At 39.4% G+C, this 14,469-nt stretch overlaps 1 protein-coding gene across 5 annotated transcripts in view; it reads left to right on the forward strand.

Annotated features, from left to right (window-relative positions):
• Positions 1-13,195, forward strand: part of AKAP7 (A-kinase anchoring protein 7) — a 101,868-nt gene extending 88,673 nt beyond the window's left edge. For 3 of the 5 annotated variants that reach the window (XM_036317857.1, XM_036317859.1, XM_036317862.1), the window contains one exon: positions 1,870-2,732. In XM_036317857.1, the coding sequence (XP_036173750.1) occupies positions 1,870-2,063 (194 nt within the window). In that variant the 3' untranslated portion in view covers positions 2,064-2,732. The other 2 variants (XM_036317860.1, XM_036317858.1) reach the window with 2 other exon arrangements.
• The last annotated feature ends 1,274 nt before the right edge of the window (positions 13,196-14,469 follow it).

A 14,469-nucleotide genomic window follows, 5' to 3' on the forward strand; every position in this document is an offset into this window, starting at 1 on the left:
TTTGACTTCAGCACTGTGCCTCCTCTGAGTGTCCGTATGCGTTTCTCTTTCCTCCTAGTTGTAGGACTTCCACTCAGCCAGCGTTCCTGTGGTTCTGGGTGATGTCCGTTCCGTCTTTTAGTTTCACTTTTGAAGTAGTTGTTCAAGGCAGCAAACTCCGGCGTTAACCTATGCCGCCATCTTGGTTCTCCCTATGTTTTCTTTTAAGAGCTATATGGTTTCAGGTCTAATCCATTTTGAGTTTATATGTGTTATAAGAAGGTGGTTTAGTTTCATTTATTTGCATGTATCTGTCCAATGGTCTCAACATCATTTATTGAATAGACTGTCTTTATCCCATTCTATGTTCTTGCCTCCTTTGTCATAAATTAATTACCCTAGAGATGTGGGTTTATTTCTGGGCTCTCTATTCTGGTTCATTGAAGATCTTGGCCTATTTTTTAACCATTTTTTTTGTTTTGTTTTCTCATCATTGAATTTTAAGAGTTCTCTGCATATTTTGAATAATAGTTCTTTATCACATATGTCTTTTGCCAATATTCCGTCTGCACTTGAGAAGAATGTATTTTGGTGCTGTTGGATGGAACGTTCGTATATGTCTGTTAGGTCCATTTGGTCTAAAGTATTGTTCAAGTCCAATGTTGGTTTTCTGTCTGGATGATCTAGCCATTGTTGAAAGTGGAGTATCAAAGTTCCCTACTATTATTGTATTGCTTTCTATAACTTCCCTGAGATCTGTTAGTATTTGCTCAATATATTTAGGAGCTTAAATATCTTTGCCTCCAGTCATCAGCCTTCCTGAGTCCACAGCTCAATGGAAGGTGATGAGGTACTGAATGAACATGAGTGACTGAGCTCCCTTGTGCTTTACCTTTTACAGTAAAATGAAAGAAAGAATAATTAAACCTTGATCATCACGAGCGGGGAAGGAAAATGGCCATAAAAGATTAACATCTAGTAGTTTACCATCATAAGCCTAACTCTTCCCTGAAGAGTTTTCTCCTTTTTTTTTTTTTTTTTTTTTTTAATCTTCACCCAAGGGTATTTTTTCATTGATTTTTACAGAGAGTGGAAGAGAGAGGGAAAGACAGAGAGAAATATCAATGTGAGAGAAACATATCGATTGGTTGCCTCTTGCATGAGCCCCACCAGGACCCCGGGCCAGAGAGGAGCCTGCAACCAAGGTATATGCCCTTGACCAAAATCGAGCTCGGGACCCTTTGGTCCACAGGCTGACGCTCTATCCACTGAGCAAAACTGGCTAGGGCGAGAGTTTTCTACTTTTTAAATTCCAGTGATAACAGTGAGATTAAAAAGAATATTAGCTTTATAAGCTTATTTTATAGCAGTAGTAACTGTCTTTGTCTTCCTAGGAGTGCTAAGAGTTTATTAACAACCAACCTGTAGGACAAACATTTTAAAATTACTGATCTTAAGTAGTTAGCTGATAGGCAAATTTTGATTACTTGGCATTTGGCAGTAGAGAAGGAGAAACAGAAATAGGTCTAGTTGGTGAATTCATGTCTGAGGTTCCAGGTGGGCACATGAACTTCAGTAATAACAACTGGCCTTGAATAAGAGAAAAACAAAAATTCCATGCAGAAATGAGGAAATTTCAGCATTATAGGTAGAGTATTTTCAGATCGGGGCTTATGAACTACTTTATGTCCTGAAGGCTTTAAGAATAGGCAGTCTGTTTCTGCAAATACCAAATGAAAAGCCAACTCAGTATTCTTGGATTTATAGATTGAGTTGACCAGATTGAAGGACACTTGCTCTTTTTCACTGTCTGCACTAGCCGGCCCCTGCATGCTGAGTTTCTATGGAAATATGATCTCAGTGACCTCTCTTCTCTGTTGTGGAATGTAGGTGATAAGAATGGAGGTGAGCCTGATGATGCTGAACTGGTAAAGCTCAGTAAGAGGCTGGTGGAGAACGCAGTGCTCAAGGCTGTCCAGCAGTATCTGGAAGAAACACAGAACAAACACAAGCCAGGGGATGGGAGCACTGTGAAAACTGAAGAGGCTGATAGGAATGGCACTGACAATGACAACAGGAAATGAGACTCAAATGCAGGCAGGCACCTCTGCTCCGTGAGAAGCATCCCTGCTCCCCTCTGCTGAGTCAGTGGACTGATTTGCAATGTGCTGTTTGAGTGTCTCTTGTCCAATCTGTGGAGGTTGCCTAATGCTTTCATGATCAGTGTGTTTGCACTTCTGAAACACAACAAAAGAAATATGGAGCGCTGGGACTAGCAGAGGAAATTAATTTATGAACGAAGAATGGCCCAAGTTTCACTTGCCCTGGGCCATGGCCAAGGGAGAGGGGACTTTGGGTTATGCCTCATGGACTCAAAGGCCGTGGAAGGGGCCTTGCCATAACTGGAATACTGCCATTTATATTGTGTAGCAGGGCATTTGACTACCTTATCTGAGGCCAAAATATACACACAGCTAACAAGTGCTAAGTTTCAAATAATCACTGTTGAAATGATTATTCACAATCCATAATGTTTTATTTGTCCTATGTATGCGGTCGCTATGGAGTGAACTTTATTTACAGTCAATTTGTTTCAGGTAAATAATATATTTTTGGCAAAATGCAACCTTTTCTATAAGATGTGGGCCACATTTTAAAGGTTTCTTGTTAACCCTTTTTTGATCAGTTGGTGTGCCACATTTAATGTTTTTCATTGGCATTTGTATGTAAAATGTATTGTAAATTTTTTTTTTCTGTAGGCAAGAGACCTATTGGAATCCGAGACTTAATTAATGAAGCTTTGCAGAGAGAAAGGATGGTTCTGAAGTCCAAAGTGAAACAGATAAAAGAACTTTTATTCCAGCCTGAGACTCAGGCCAAAATTAGAAGGGAGCTTTTTGAAGGAAGATCCATTAACAACAATAATCAAGAAAACGATGTTGATTTCAGTGCAACTTTAACATGAGTTCTACATTACTATCATGGTACCATAGTTTATGAAGCCCTTTCAGCTGACTAAATGGCTCTTTGGTAAATACCAAAGAAGTGTTCTGATAGTGTCTTTACTATGCACACCAACATTTGGTAAGGAATTAACAACTTCTTGCCAAAGAAAACCGATTCTGCCCTGTTTTTATTTTTAAAGCTACACTTGTGTTTGGTATTGTTTGTTTCTATAATATCAAGTTATTTTATTAAAAGGACTTTCTTAATTAGCTGTTGTAAAATGTCTTGGGGTCTTCACAGATAAAATATGCAGACTGTGAAAAATCATTTATAGAAAAAAAAGACAATATTTTAAGGGTCACTTGCTTCCTGTTGACATAAATTTTGTTGTAGTAGCAGATCAAAAGAAGTACTGTCCACATGTGACTATATCTAGTGTTACTTTTAGTGAGAATTTGAATGTTTATTGAATACTGCCACTAGTACTTGAATGAACATTTACAAATGTAATTATTGCAATCACTGGTTAAGAACGTGTTATAATATCCATATGCATTATTTTTCAATGATCAAAATGTAGTATGCCTTTTCATTTCTTAATGAATAAATGTTTGGGATTTTTATTTTCTACTTTTCTGAAGATAAGCCCAGGTCTTACATATCCGTTAGAATTTGAATTTGTTTGCACTGATTTATTTTTAAAGAAAATTCTTGAAAAATTTCCCCTTGTATGATAATCATTGGTAACAGCTTTTTCTATGGTCATTGTAAAATTGCTGCAACTAAGAGAGCATGATGGAGGGGGAAATCATTGGAGATCAAATATGTAATCATTTCAAATATAAAATCCAGTTGACTCCTGGATTTTAGCTATTTTTTCACTGGGTAAATTATACTACATTTATTTATAAATGAGTTTTTGCATTTTCATGCTTCTTAATAAATGTATTGTTTTCCCTTGTTGCCTTTCCTCATTTTCTCTCTCTTGGAACTTGTTGGGTCTGGGTTGGTGTAATGAAGTCACAGACAGGAGCTCTGATAGTCTCAGTGCATCTTCACCTGGATGTTCTTATCCCTCATGCCAAGACTGCACTGTTGTCAGAGCGCCTCCAACTTTTGACTTTTAATCACTTCAAATCAGTCAGCTTCACATAGAATCAACCACACAACATTCAGTGCAAAGAAAATCTGAATAGCATCTCATAAACTGCTAAGAACGTGTCACTGAAGTGACATTAGCAAAGATGAAAGCAGGTCCATCCAGATGCAAGGACCTGGGAGTTGCTTATCATGACCCCTCTTTCAATGAAAGAGGGCTTTACTGTCTGTAAGCAGAGATATTTGGGGAGTTGCCTTGATTTTCAAATGAGGAAACAAACTCAAGGAGATTGAGTGCCTTATCCAAGCCACCTGCTATGGAGGAACTGGACCTGAATACAACCCAGGACTCCATCTCAGAGTTCCAGAGCTATGTTCACCGTCCCATAATCTAAGATCTAAGTTAACAGCATTTCAGAGAGAGCACTTCTCAGTATACATACATATATATATATATATATATATATATATATAGAGAGAGAGAGAGAGAGAGAGAGAGAGAGAGAGAGAGAGATGCTAATTAACCGGGACCCCGTAATGGGTCTACCGGACAGGAGGAGGTTGCGCACAGCATCGGGGACGGGGCGTCTGGGGTTTCCGTGTGCCTACGCTGGGGGAGAGCCTGATCAGCAGCGGCCACGGCTGCTTCAAGGTACAGAGAGGGAGGCAGGGCCAGACCGGCAATGGCCGTGGCTGCTGCAGGGCCCAGGGAGCGAGGCAGGGCCAGACCTGCGACTCGAAGGTGGGCCGTGCCTCGCAATTTCGAATCGTGCGCTGGGCTCCTAGTATATCTATAAGTATATTTATCCTCAAGGAGCTATTCCAACATTTCAAACAATTTGAAAGGCTAAGGAAGTGTTTTTTTCCAATCTAGGTTTACATGTCTTACTGTTACCTTAGTTAAGAATCATAGCTTCCAGGTGTGCCAGGTGAGTTAGGCATATTACTACCTTCCTTCCCTTGAGTGACCATGTTAGCAAGTTACTGTACTGTTTTCCAGATAGGAAACTAAGAAACGTAGACTCTAAATAGTTAAGTGGCTATAAAGCTAAATGGCTATTTATAAAGCTAATAAAAGGTAGGTCTAAATTTAAACTTGGATCTGTTCTACTTCAAAGTCATACTCTTCCCACAATGCACTTCCTTTCTCTACCAGGTACAATACATCTCACAACTTTAGGATGTGTAACAAAGGGAAAGTCATTTTCTTTGGACTAAGCCAGCTCCCTGGTAACTCTGCAGCTCTATGAACATATTTGAGAGCAGTCAGTTGATAAGATAGAATTGAAAAAACAAAAACCCAGATATCTAATTTAGGGATTAAAGATTCTAATCCTTATCAATCAAATCTTCATTTAAGCAGGCTTACACAGATAATGGAAAATACACAATAAAACAAATTTTGTTCATGGTTCCGTTTAAAAAAATGAATAAGACATTAACTTCTCAAAATCTAAGTTTGGGATCTGAAATAGTCAAAATGGCCTTTCCCCATTAATCAGAGTCTTAGAATAATTCCTTGTGGAGTCACATAGTTAGAATATATTGCCCTGAATTGGCACTGTATGCTAAAGCCTTGTTTTCTTACAGGGAGACTTCATGGTTGAGGAAAGAACATTGGTTTGGTCCAGGAGGCAGACTGGCTTCTAGGCCCGGGTCTACCTCTGACAAGTGATATTGAACAAACCAATTTACTTTTTAAAAAATATATATATATTTTATTGATTTCAGAGAGGAAGGGAGAAGGAGAGGGAGAGAAAGATAGAAACATCAATGATGAGAGAGAATCATTGATCAGCTGCCTCCTGCATGCCCTCACTGGGCATGTGCCCTGACCGGGAATCCAACCATGACCTCCTGGTTCATAGGTTGATATTCAACCTCTGATCTTCACCGGCTGGGCCCAATTTACTTTTTTGAGCTTCAGTTCCCAATCTAATATTTGAAACAGTAGGGCCGGGTGATTTCCAAGGATCCTGGACTCTTTGTGACTATGCCAGGGTGCTACTTGTGCTGATGCCACCGTCTCAGCTAGCTAGCCAGGTGTGAGGCCTTCTTGACTGGACCACTCCAAGGGATCTGTTGTCAATGACAGGGTAGGAATTCTAGAAGACTTTACATTGTTTCACTTGTGTTGGTTGTCACCTTCATGTAAGGAAACCCCAGTGGCATGTATTCACATTTATAACCAGATCCCAACATTTTTAGTCACTAGAAAAATAGTAGATCTTAGATGAATATTTTAAGAGATATCAAAAAATATTTTCAACAGAACAAGATTCTGTCAGTCAGCTTTTAACTTAGTCCTACTTTATTGAGTTTTAGGTTATTATTGTATGAATCTATTTCTCAGTCTAAACAACTATAGGCCTTTGAGATATACTGGATTTATATCTAGAGCATTCTTAAGATTCAAACTATTCGCTCCAAACAGCAATGTGCCAGTCATCCCAGCAGCAAGATGTTCCCATAAGGAGGTAATTAAAGCAGTTTGACTTCATATTTTAAATGTCATTTCAGACATATGACCAATAAGATATGTTTGCTTCTCTGCACTCCATCCCAGATGTATAAACCAGCTATGGCATTATGTAACAAATGAATTTATTTCATTTTATAATTAAAGACAACAACTTATAGTATCTACAAACATAAATTGATGAATGGGTAATCTAACAGCATGCATGGTTTTCATCCCTTTCAGATCTCATCTCTAATAAATTTATCTTGAACAAATTATAGATGCATTCCTGAATTCCAATTTTTTTTGCAGGTAGAGAGAATTCATATATATAAAAAAATAAATCCAGTGTACTTAAAAATAGTTTCTAAGTCCCTATGTGAATTTGATAGCAGTGCACATTGCTAACAAGAGAAACTCTTGGATTATTTCATTCATAGTAAAAATTAATATTAGAGCAGTTCATTCTAAGTCAGTGATTTAAAATTCTGACACTATCTACAGCACTTCTTTCCTGGATCACTGTCTCAGGGATAATAAGGAACTCTGAGAGCTGAAAGAAGGTGCTAATATCATCTCTAGTGTAATATGCTCAAAACTACCTGTATCATTAAATTTAACTAATAAGTTCAGGAAATTTAGGATCATTTTAAGATGTAAACTGTGACATTTATTCCCCTGCATATCCCATCATTAAGCACTTGTTGGAAGGCCATGGAACTTGGTTATAGCATCAAAGATAGGAATAATAACACTGAGAAATTGATTCATTGTCTTCAGTACACTAATGCTCCTCTCCCTTTAGTGGTTCAAATTATGTTTGAAAAGCCACTATCCTATGACACTGTCCCCGTATACATCTGTTATATTGTTTGACCCATCTGCTTGTAGTCCTGTCAGCTTAAGCAGCTATATTGTACATGGAGCTCTTGTTCTTAAGTGACGGCAGAACAAATTGATACTACACTTCAGATTACACTTCCTTCCCCAAACCACGTGGCACAATATCATCATGATTATGTCTTTGAACCAAAGTGCACTGTAGTTTCTTTGCATATTTAAAAAAAATTATGGGTAAGATATATGTTATCTATAAGATAATTTTTAAGTCTTTTTTTTTTTGGTAAATGCTCATGTAAGATATTAAAAGTTGTAGGAGGTGAGAGAATGAAGAAATGAGTCTCATAGCTAGACAGGCATTACAATGCTGAGGAAAGAAACAGAAGTTATATGTATGCACCAGTCCAAAAAATATCTGATATGGTAATTGAGGTAAAGAAAATAGCATGGATATGCAAAGTGGGGAGAGACTACATATTTTTAAGATTCTGGAAGACAAATTTGGAAGCTATTTTTATCAGGTCCACACTTGGAAAGTATCTTTATGGAGGGGGATGTGATGAGGGCTTTTAAAGATTTCCTGGACATTTGTCACACTAGTGACTGCCCAGCTTCTTTTGAACATGCTTCCTACATTGTAAACCTCCTTCCCCAGGGTAGAGGTCCCGAGGTAGAGATAGGAACTCACCTTTTCAAGCTTCTGTGTCACAAGTTCAGTTATGTGACCTGAGCTCCACCAAGCAAGAGGGAGACCCTGCAGGGAATAAATCCATCTGGCAAAGGTGCTCTCTGGGGATCCCATACCCTCTGTAGGTCATGCACACTGGCAGAGGGTAGTGCCAACAAGGTTCCCCTGGAACAGCTGGCAGTGTAATGGGCATTCTTCTTGCTGCCTGGCCTCCCAGGCTGATTCTCTGGACCTTCTGGGGATTCTGTGAGCTATTGACTATTTTTTACTCTAAAGTTCCCTTTTCACTTAAACTAGCTAAAGTTGGTTCTGTTTGCAACTAAAAACCCTGACTAATACAGGCTACACTTCTCTAAAGCACTATTTCCACAAAGGGCACAATTGGCATTTTGAATAGAACACTTCTCTGTAGTGTGGGACGGTTCTGCTCGTTGTGGGATGTAACCATCTCTGATTGCCAAGCACTAAATTCCAGCAGCAGATTCCAGTTATTGTGACAACTAAATATGCCCCCCCCCCCAAATTTTCCAAATCTCCTCCAGATGGAGGCAACATAACCCCAGGGTGGGGAGCACACTATTAAATAGTGCTCTCATAGCACATAAAAGAGTTAAAAAGGCTCCTTCTTGTGCCCATTGTATCAAGAGATAATTGAGGTCTTAAAGAGGACATGCTACCCAGCCAGAGTGGCTCAGCGGTTGAATGTCAACCTATGAACCAGGAGGTCACGGTTCTATTCCCAGTCAGGGCACATGCTCAGGTTGCGGGCTCAATCCCCAGTAGGGGGGGTGTGCATGCGGCAGTCGATCAATGACTCTCTCTCATCATTGATGTTTCTATCTCTCTCTCCCTCTTCCTTCCTCTCTGATGTTAATAAAAAAATATTTTTAAAGAGGACATGCTCACTGGGGCTCTTGACACACTTTATCAGGTGCCTGTATAAAAACAGGAAAATGGAGCCACCTGCATATTTATGTGATGTGGGTCAAAACACCGAGTTAGTGCACCTGGAAAATGGCTGAAAGGATCAGTTGTATTGGTAGTGATGTCATTGTTGAAAATTTTTTCTTTGTTTATAGGATTCTTTGGGCAGACTTAGAGATTGAAAAAAAAAGATGACCTCCAAATTCTAAAATAATGACATTTAACATATGATTATTGGGTAATATAATAATAGGATTATTTCTTGTTCATTTCATAAAAACATAAGTTAAATATTTTACATCATATGTTTAAGAGAAAAGGTTTATAATAAACAGATGTAGGGATTTTATATTTTAATATAAGAAATATTAGAGATATGTTAGAAATATAGAAATGTGTTAATATACAAACAATATTAATTTTCCCAAAGAGGCATGATAGAAGGAGCTAAGCTATAGAAATGGGAAAGAGCTGTTCCTTCAGGGCTCAACTGGAACCTGGAGAAAGGTGGCTGCCTGAGTTAAGTGACTCATGAAAATGCAGAGAAATGTAATAAATCGACAGAAGAAAATGAATACATCACATTAATTATAGGTTGTGGAGGATTTACACAAGAATAGTTCAGAATCTGATGTGGGGGATAAGTGGAGTCACTGTGATGGACAAGGACAAGACAGCAGGGGTTAGAGGTCAAACTGGGGAGAGGTAGAAATACTCCCTTCTCAAGGGCAGAGATGTAAATATCAAACACTAAGAGCCAGTTATGGAAGGTGTCTATAATCCTAGAGAGAGACCCTAAAATTATCTGGGTGAAGGAGATCACCCTCACGGAATAGTGTTTACAGAGATGGGGAAACAGAAACAAAGCTGTATTGGGGTAATGCCACCAGTCCCCTTTGTCCTGTTTGTCCAACAAACTGGTTGCAGCAAGGTGACTGACTGAATTAGGCTTCCATCACCTCTGTCCAGGCCAGATAAGAGCCCCAAACCTGGGCATGGGGAGGGGAAAAAGGAGACTTGGATACCGAGGAGGGGTGTGGGCAATACCATGTCCTCCATGTCTCCCCTGCCTCGCTCTGGTTGGGGTAATGCTAGGACTCCTCCCCGCTTTAAGTTTGGGGAATCTGAGAGTAGGGCAATTCTTTGCCCCATTTCTGGAGGAAGTGTCAGAGAGGTGGCCAGCCTAGGTTAGAAGTGACCCTTTACTGCTGTCCTGGAGGCCATCTGAAAGAGTGGACATGGTGGTGGGGCTTGTTTGGGCTTGAGGGGAGCAGAGAGCCCATACCCCACTGAAGAGTTTTCTGAGCACTCCGAGTGCCATGAGAAAAGATCTTCATCCCAGATTGGCCCAAATCATATATCATACACAAAGATACAAACCTCACTAATAATTAAACAAGTTAAAACAATAATGAGATACATTTTTTTTTTTTTTTTACCTATCAGAGAATATTGGTTTAAGAAGTTTGGTAACATATGAACTTTCTGGTTATTGTTTTAAGGAAGGAAGAGTGGAGGAACAATGAAGAGAATTTGTGGTGAAACCTACCTTTTTGGTATATGATAACAAAAAAATTCTATTATTTATGTGTTTTGCTAGTTATGTATCTTGCTAGTTGTGTATTTAAAAATAGTGGCCCCAAAGCTAGAGAAACAAATTGAAAGTCAGGAAAATGGGAAAAGTGGATGGTTCACACCAACCATCAATTACTTTAGTTTGTGTCATATTACTTAAGAGACTTAGATGACGTTGACGTAACAATGTTGTAATGATGCTGGAAATAATAATGCCATAACAAGTGCTAAAAATGCTGGAGTAATAATGGCATACTGATGCTGATTAAGTCTAGAGTTGAGAGGCTGACAATCCAGCAAGGAGAATCTCATTGTCATATTGGTACAAAATAGGCACTCAATTTCTAAACCGATTGAAACATTTCTATACAACAAAATTTACTTTTCTGGTGTATGGCTTTATAAGTGTTTACTGTGCATGGATTCTCATAACCACCATAGACAAGATGCAGAATAATTTTAATATCCCGAAGAATATCTTCAAGCCGCCCTTTCTATTCAGACCTTTCCTCCATCCGGAACCCCCAGGCAACCACTTATCTGTCCTCTGCTTCTATATTCTTATCTTTTTCAAAATGCACATAAATGGAATCTTACAGTATGTGCCCATTCAATTCTGAGTTCTTTCACTTATAATTTTTGAAAGAATGTTTATCTTTGCTGAATCCCGAATCCCAGATGAAGAAAGAAGAGAGGAGAGACTGAGCTACTGCAGAACGTAGGTTGGTAGCATATTGTGGTGCTGAAAGAAGTGGAGAAGTAACGCGACACTGCTGAAATGCTGTTTTCCTTTATGTACAACAAGAGCTGCATCTATTTAAAGCTTTTGGATTCTGATTTGCCATTTCTATTTTGGGAATATTCAAATATATGTCCTCTAGAGGCATGATGGGAGAAAACTCACCTCACTACTGAATTCCCTTAGTCTCTGCATAGGGAAACATAATGATTCTGTTTTTAATTAAATTTTTTTTTGTTACTTGGGCACTTGAGTGCATTCTAGTGCTGGTGAGATCATCAAATGCCTTAGCAGCATATTTCCTTGTTCCCTGGAAAACTGCTGACCTTTCAAACGATCACAGGTTTATTCAGCGCAGGCTGTGCGCACAGCACAATTATGTGCAACACAAAATTGAGTTGGAGCTATAAGAAGTGAGACGAGCCATGGCTTGTATTTTACTGCCTGAGGGGACTCTCCAGCTTCCATCAATGTGCTCCCACTTCCATTATAAGCAGTGTTTCTCTTTGCTGCTGAGTTCTGCTCTTTCAGATGCTGGAAACAATTATTTAGGGAGGGAATTAATACTGTGCTTTGGAGTTCCCACTGAGATGAACATATTTAGCAGATAGAGAGTTCAATACCCGCTGAGTAAATAAAAGCAGCAACCTCCAGGTCTAGCTATGCTTCACACACATAGACACACACACACACACACACACACACACACACACACACACACACACACACACACCTTCACACTGTAAGTTGTGGAGGCGGGGAGAGGTGGCTTTCAGGGAAGAGTCTACATTGCAAACTGGTTTGCTGTTGCATTTTTAATGGTATGCTCCCTTAAAGAAGCAGATCTGTTGTGGAGTAGGTAAGAAGGACTAGATCCTAGAGAATGGCTATATGAAAACTTGCTTGGTTTATTCAAATTGTTAAGGTCAGGCCATTTGAATGAATCAACTTTGCCAATGGGCTCAATTCTGTACTTCTTAAGGTTTTCTTTAAAATCTCTTACAATTACAAATGAATTTGCTTCAGTTTTAATTTTCTGTTGCATTTCCTTTGAGGCTGACCATTTTCTTTATTTGTTCATTAAGAACTCCATGTTTGAAATTATGAATAGTTTGTGTCCAAGAAGCAGACTAATCAGTAACCAAGCAGAGCGTAGAATATGATTCCATTTCTCTCACCATCATTGTGCTGAGCAGACTGGGAAACATGTCACTGGTTTGTCTGTTACACCGGAGAAAGATAAAGTGCTGGGCTAAAGACTACAAATCAAGTAGACCATGGTCTGTACCTCGTTGGGCAAATCAAATGGCGCATATATCTCTAGCTGGGCTACCCTCTTTTGAATTCAGGAATTTTATAAGGCAGACCTGCTTAGAATTGTATAGGATTGGCTGTCATCCAAGCAGCAGTGAATGCTTCCCCTTTATGCTGTCATTATGCCTTGAGCGCACTCTTCGAATCATTGGCTTCATGCAGTTGTCTCTCCCTCCGGTGTCTTGGAGGCCTTCAATGACAGAAACCCTTTCTTTTAACACATAGGATACCAATAAATTTTGTTTTGTTTTGTTTTTAAATATTTCTTATTGGTTTTTAGAGAGAAAAAGGACATCGATGGGATGCCTCCTGCACGCCCCCTATCAGGCATTGAGCCCACAACCTGGGCATGTGCCCTTACTGGGAATCAAACCAGTGACATTCTGTGCATGGGATGACACCCAACTAACTGAGCCACACCAGCCAGGGCCCAATAAGTACTTTCGAATAAATGTTTACCTATTGAGAATCATGGTTTTACTGAGACTCAGTCTTAGTCTTATCCTGCTCTTTTTGTTACACCACAGTTAAAAATACCTCATTGACCACTCTCAGGCCCACACATGACCCAGACCTTGGGAATAACGAGTCATCCAGGATGAATACATTTCAGTGAGTAGTTTTTCTTTCTTTCTTAAGATTTTCTCTCTTCTAGGACTCACTCTTTCCCTGCAGATCTTTGGGTTTCATGCTTATTTACATCTGGAAGTATGCAATTCCTTTTCCTTTCTCATTTGTTTTTCAAGTTTGTTGAGGACTAGACAGCATCTCACACATCATCGTATCCTCCGTAAGCACCAACACAATGTTCTGCAAATACAAAGTGCTCAAAAGAGGGCTGATTCCATATTTGGAGCTCCATTTCCATGCAGAATTGAAGTGTGATCAAGTTTTAAATCAAAGCAGTCAAGGGAAAAAGGCACAGTGACTGCAAATGCAGTGTTTGTGCCAGTATCCAGCCCCAGTGGTCAGTTATCAAAATATCATCATTACATTGGAACCAACCCTGGATGGGCAGCTGGATTCTAGCTTCAACTCTGCCACCCAATATCTATTAAGCCTTAAGTAATCATTTTCAGACTTCAATATTCTCTACAGCAGACCAGCAATGTTTGCGTGGAGTGTGGGTGGTATTAGATGACCTCCAGAGATTTTTTAGCTCTAGGGTTTTTTTTTTTTTTACCTTATTTCGTCATGTATAATCACCATTCTTTTTTCAATTGCTCTAAGGCCATTTTTCTTCAGAATTTGTGAGCAATTAACGTGGTGGGTTTGCAGAAATTGAAGAGTTGTGAACAAAAAGTGTGCTTAAAGAAATACTGCTAGAATAACGACTCCTACTAAAAGTGCTAGAACTTAAAATATTTGTTCAAAAGATAGATTTTGAATGCCTCTGTGTGGTAGGCCCTGGGGTTTGGGGATGAACAAAACAGTTATGCATGAAAACTTAACATAAGTTAGTGCTAAGTACCCTTCATAGGGGCTTAATTCAAGGAAAGACAGCAAGTATGAAACCTAGACATTGAAAACCTGAAAATAGACAGTGTGTTGGAATATGAAGAGGAGTCATGTAGGATGTGGCTGAGAGACTAATCACCGCCGAATGAGTAAGGTGCAGTCTGAAGCTGTCCTTTGGGATCAGCAATGTTGTTGAGCTTCAGTGAGGCCTTTTTGAAGGAGTGGTGGGGTGGCAGCATCAGCGGAGGGGGTTGGAGGGTCATCCAGGGGACGGGACATAGAGGCGGTGAACGTGGTACCATTTTGAGAAATTTGGTTATGAAAGGAAGGAGAGAGGGAAATTGATGGTGAGGAAATTGGTTGATTTTCTTTCGTTTTTTATGAGAAAAGACAGAATGGAGAGGGAGCAGTGGAAGACATCAGAAGGGATGGGCTTCACTCTGGTTG

The sequence above is a fragment of the Myotis myotis genome, unplaced genomic scaffold, assembly GCF_014108235.1.
Source record: "Myotis myotis isolate mMyoMyo1 unplaced genomic scaffold, mMyoMyo1.p scaffold_m19_p_7, whole genome shotgun sequence".
Taxonomy (NCBI): domain Eukaryota; kingdom Metazoa; phylum Chordata; class Mammalia; order Chiroptera; family Vespertilionidae; genus Myotis; species Myotis myotis.